The following is a 5,563-nucleotide window of genomic DNA, read 5'->3' as shown; positions in this document are numbered from 1 at the left end:
CCATATGCGTATGTAGGTCGAGGATCACCGACTTCACTGGGAGGTGACTCACAGGCCGAAGCCTAGACTGATCTATAACCGAGGTGTATTCACTAGAATAGTAGTCTAGACCACAACAAAAGGTCAGAGAAGAAGCCAGAGATCGAGAGTGGAGAAGAGAAACCTCCGAGAGGAAAGAAGGAAGGGAGGAGAGGGATGGACAACATATATACCCTCTCTATACAGATACTAAAGATATGCTACAACTGAGTAATCTCCTTCCTTACACCCTCCCCTCCTAAAAAACAACCCACTCCCTAAAAATCATATAAAAGTTAAATAATCCAATTGGAAAAATGAAAAAATATCCCTCCATCACAGAGTCACAGAGTCTATGGAAAAGGTAATATGGGACAACAGAGAGTAGAAAGAATATCAAGAACCAAGAAAAGAAGACTTGAACAAAGACCAAATAGAAGACATTAAAGAAGAATTTAAGTTGTTGAAATTGAAATCCCATTTTCAAGTTGAAAGATCAATGTGCCATCAAAGGAATATAGCAGGACATCTTGATCAAAAGGACTTTTGTTACAATCCTTACCGAGGTAAAATCCTTGATCATCTGTTTCCAGTATGCATAGACCAGGATGACGCTTAACAAGTATATCAGATAGTTCTTGAATTTGAGATTGTGTTGGCGGAGGCGGATAATTGTCAGATCCCGGTCCATATGCAGGTGCAGGTGGTGTCAGTTCAAAATTAAGGGTATCAGGTACTTCTGTCTCTAGAATGATTGCTTTGGTCTTTTTCTTTTTCTTCTTCTTGATTGGAACACAAGTAGGATCACACACAGCAGAATGAGCAACACTAGAGGTGAGAATTGTTTGATCTGTAGGAGTAGGTTGATTTGTCCTTGTGAGAGATTTGTTTGAGTTGGGGTCAATAACAGAATTTGATATTGTAGTTGAGTTCAATGGGTGAGCATTGAGGTCCAATTTGGTGGAATCAGGCCGAGCGAGTGTTGTAATACAACTGTTTGGGTCAGGATCAATATCTGAAGATTTTGATGACAGAGACAAGCTGATCCGATTAGACAGAGACTCAGAAGGAGGAGACTTGATAGACTGATAACAGCTGGGTCCGACTTGATTATCTGACATTGATTCTGGAAGCGAGCTCATTGGGTCTGAGTGTGATTCAGAAGAAAGCAGTTTTATTGGGTGATCATAGCTGGCTGCGGCTTGATCACTTGATTTTGCTGGTTCGGAGTTGATCACGTCTGTTTGTAGATGGTCCGGTGAACGCAACAAGGCTTCAATCATCGCGCGGACCTCACTCAACTCCTGTCTTAACTCTGCCTGACTTTCTCGGGTCTGATCGAGCTCCCTCAACTCTTGTCTCAACGCTACACAACTTTCTTGGGTCGGATCGAGCTGAGATTGAGGCTTGTTTGTAGATTTCATTTGAGTGTCTACAATTGAGTCGTTCGCCAATTCTCCCTCAGTATGTATAGGAGTCTCTAGTGAGTGTTTAGCAGTGTTCCCTGAGGGTTCCAGATCGGACAACATGGGTAGTTTATGATAAAATTGATGTTCGGCCGGGCTAGCAAGGTCTAAGAAAGGGAATCGAGGAGAATGAACGCTCCTTGAGCGAGTTCGTCTATCCAGCTCTGGGAATGGTGGTACAGAATGAGGCCGACTTGGAGGAGAATAACTTGACCAATCAGATGACATTGAACACAACACAGGTTCGGCGATGGTACTTGGCAATGGAGACATCACCACAGGTCGAGTGAAAAAAACTGGCAAGGGCGGCATTGAACTAGGTCGAGTGTCATAGGGGACTTCGGGAGGAGTTTTGCTGGGCTCAAAAGGTGTGTTGCAGTGCTGGAGAGGGAAGCTGTGGTATCTTGCTGACTTTGTAGAGTTTTCAGTACGCCGACGCCAGTTCTGCGATCGAATTGAGGGCTTTCTCCGACAGGCATTAGGTGTAAGTGAAGTTCCAAAGTCATGAGAATGCAGATGCGGTGCAAAGTTCGAGACAAGAAGATTCAGATGATGGGCCAGTGCCGAAACCTGATGTATCGCACTGATGATGTGAGGTGACAGATTCAAAATTGGATAAGAAATAGGCAAGCTTGGATGCCCATATGGGTGTGAATATGAATGTGTCATCTTTTCAAGGTAAAACCGAGGCTGGTTATGAGTGTTCTATTGGCACGACCATTGCTATAAGAGAATTCCCAAAAGGAGGCTGTGTTCCATTGAATTAAAACTGTGTAAAATGATATCTGGGAGTTTGACTTAAAACACCGTTGGCAGTGAGTGTGATCTGGAAGTTGAACTTGAAACGCCGCAAGAGGCGAGTGAACAGTGTGCTGAATCTCTGGATGGATAATTGAAAACTCTTAAAACACCATTAATGGTGAGTCTGATTTGAACTTGAAACACCGTGTAAGGCGAGTGAACAGTCTGCTGAGTCTCTGGTCTGGCTGAATAGCTGAAAAAAATCGAATTTGTTGATCACTGGATTTGAGAGTTGGTTTGAAGTCGGTATAGATCAAAAAAGTGTAAGGTCGAGGATCACTCGACCTTCACTGGGAGGTGACTCACAGGCCGAAGCCTAGACTGATCTATAACCGAGGTGTATTTCACTAGAATAGTAGTCTAGACCACAACAAAAGGTCAGAGAAGAAGCCAGAGATCGAGAGTGGAGAAGAGAAACCTCCGAGAGGAAAGAAGGAAGGGAGGAGAGGGATGGACAACATATATACCCTCTCTATACAGATACTAAAGATATGCTACAACTGAGTAATCTCCTTCCTTACAGCGTATGGTCTCTTTTCCCGAATCGATCGCGAAACTGGAGAGCTTCACTGGGTGGAGATCTCTGATTACCTGGGGGATATTGTTGGATGTTATTTCATCCTGGACCAATATCATGTTGAACTATGTCTAGATGCATGTGACGGTGTGGTAGAGGGCTGCTGGGCCAGCGATGAACTTCACCACACATCTGCCTCAACAACCTATGATGAAGGCTGGACTCCGATTTGACCAAAGGATTCACCTATAACCCGTTTTGGTTGCTCCCTTCAAATCAACGCGGCGTTGCTTGGTCGCATTGCTGGATTACTCAAATTGAAGGAAGGGAAAACCAAGGAAGACTGGAAGAACTTCAAATACAATGTGGTTAAATGCTATGAACAGGAAATACAAAACAAGCTGACAAAGATACACAATCCCGTTAAGCTGCACAAAACCAAGAAAACGAAGAGAAAATCCACTACTTGAATGTCATGTTATACTTTAGTTATTCCATACATGACTTGACTTGGGTCCTTTCCCAAATTTTCGATTTCATGTTACCTTGTCCGTTTGTTGGTTTGTTTGATGGTGGACTGTTTCCTTCTTTCGATGGAGTTGTGACAGTTCACACATTGTCGGTTCTCATGTTACCCTTTTCCAGTGTTTTTTTGTCTTATGCTTGACTGTTTCTCTCTTTTGATGTACTTGTTGATTTGCTATTCGATATATTTCATGTCACCGTTGACCTTTCCATTCTCTACTTCACTTCTATTTGCCCTTCATGTAATGCAATGAAAATGCGAAGTCACACTACTTGTCCCTGCAATCTTTCGCTGCTTTCACTAAGGGAGATGAGATGAGCAGTTGGTTCTTCCACACTATGAGAACTGTCCTGAGTACGTATTACTTCCTTTCCTGATCACTTCCACACCGATTTTAAATCGGGGTCATTGAATTGATTATAACATCGATATTATCTCAAGCATGTTTTGGATATTTGCACGTTGGATACAGTGTTTGCTTTATCTCACACCCACAACTTATTTATCTTAGGAGCAAAAGTCATCCAGAATGAAAATGCTTGAAGATTGTCAAGGCTCGTAAATGTTATGATGGATACATTCATGAAAGAAAATTATAATGCTTGAAGATTGTCAAGGCTCGTAAATGTTATGATGGATACATTCATGAAAGAAATAACTATTTCTTCGGTACCTCTTCACCTTCTTACAACCACAGATACTCATTTATAATGTAGCAACATCATATCGGTCTCTTTGATAATGGGATTGATATGTTGTGACAGCCAACTCGGCAGAGTTTTTGATGCTGGCTTTGGTCAGGTTGGTTAGACATTGTGCTGTGTGCCATAAAAGAACGGGATCATCAGACTCACACTTGCAGAATTAGAAGCTGAGGTATCACAGTATACCTCAGCTTCTAGATCACTTTGAGGGCACCGAGTATGTTCAAGTAGGTACTATTGACGCACTGATTATCAGGCTCTCATGTCCTCCTGAGTTTAATGACACAGAGTCGTGGTAAGAGAAGGTGATCCAGGTAGTTGGACTGACTGAAACATTCATAAGCTGAATGTGTTGATCAGTTTAGAAATAGTTAGAATCAACACGTGTGGATATAAAAGCTTGCAGGATGGATGATGGAAGTTTATCTACTGAGCGGCCAAGGACATACGAGACAAAACACCATCTAATGGTGTTTTGTCTTGATTACGGCACATCACCACCCACCATGTCCCTAATTGATGAACCAGACTTGTCGGATGGTTTGTTTGGTGTTATAGTGATTACACCAAACCTTCAGGAATCATCACCAGGTCTCACCTAGAAGATTTAATTTGCTGCTGCTATGAGGTATGTCATAGCAGCAGAATTCAAAAGATACACTCCATTTTATGATAACCACAAGATTTTACACTATCCTTCTTTCATTGCAGAATTCAACAGATACGCTACAATTCATGATCACCACAAGGTTTTACATGATCCTTCTTTCATTTCTTGAAGTTTCACCATGGAGCCTTTCTGCTATATATATATATACTAGCTCTTTAGCGGCGGACGCCGCCTTAGCGGCTGGCACCGCCATGTCATGTCTCAATTACACTCAGTTTGCAAGATGGCAATTGAGAAAATTTACAAAAGATGGTTTATTGTGTACATCACTCATGGTATAATATTAACCCAGCACACTCCCACAGTTTGTAAAGCATCAAAGGGTAACAATTGACTTATGTAACACATTGCAGAATGCACACACTGCAGATTTTGATTTTATCCAAAAACCTTGATATGCAGTTCAAGAAATTAAAACAAATGTTGAAATATGAAGATACCCAAGTATTTACATCAAGTCATTCAAATTCTCAAATGAAAGATATCTTAAAGAAACATAATAATGAATCACATTGCAAATCAAATGTCCTTCGCTTCAAAACTCTCTCCAGAGGCGTCAAGTTTTCAACATTAACAAAATTCCAAAAAAGATGTCTCTTGGAGTACTGTTATTGAAATCCAATCCATATGATCCATTATCAAGTGCATAGGCTGTACCATATTGATTGCTCAAGATTGGATACTGAGATTAGGGTGTTGAGTCTTGAGCTATTGATCTTTCACTACCTTGAAGTTGTTTCACCATGAGAATGTTGACTGGACGGGAATGCTCATGATTTAATTCTCATACATTGTAAACGATTCGATTAGCTATAAAACTTGACTCATTGCATCATCAATGGATTTATTAATCAACTTTAA

At 41.3% G+C, this 5,563-nt stretch overlaps 1 protein-coding gene across 1 annotated transcript; it reads right to left on the bottom strand.

Annotated features, from left to right (window-relative positions):
• Positions 1 to 473: 473 nt before the first annotated feature.
• Positions 474 to 2,398, bottom strand: MELLADRAFT_91912 (uncharacterized protein; the record flags this gene model as incomplete). Its single annotated transcript, XM_007414932.1, has 2 exons — positions 474 to 2,054; positions 2,396 to 2,398. 2 exons carry the CDS (start codon positions 2,396 to 2,398, stop codon positions 474 to 476), a joined length of 1,584 nt encoding a protein of 527 aa, XP_007414994.1.
• Between the last annotated feature and the right edge of the window lie 3,165 nt (positions 2,399 to 5,563).

The sequence above is a fragment of the Melampsora larici-populina genome, assembly GCF_000204055.1.
Source record: "Melampsora larici-populina 98AG31 unplaced genomic scaffold MELLAscaffold_47, whole genome shotgun sequence".
NCBI classification, from domain to species: domain Eukaryota; kingdom Fungi; phylum Basidiomycota; class Pucciniomycetes; order Pucciniales; family Melampsoraceae; genus Melampsora; species Melampsora laricis-populina.
Note: the sequence above shows the minus strand (reverse complement) of the source record. Positions and strands in the feature narration are given on the sequence as shown.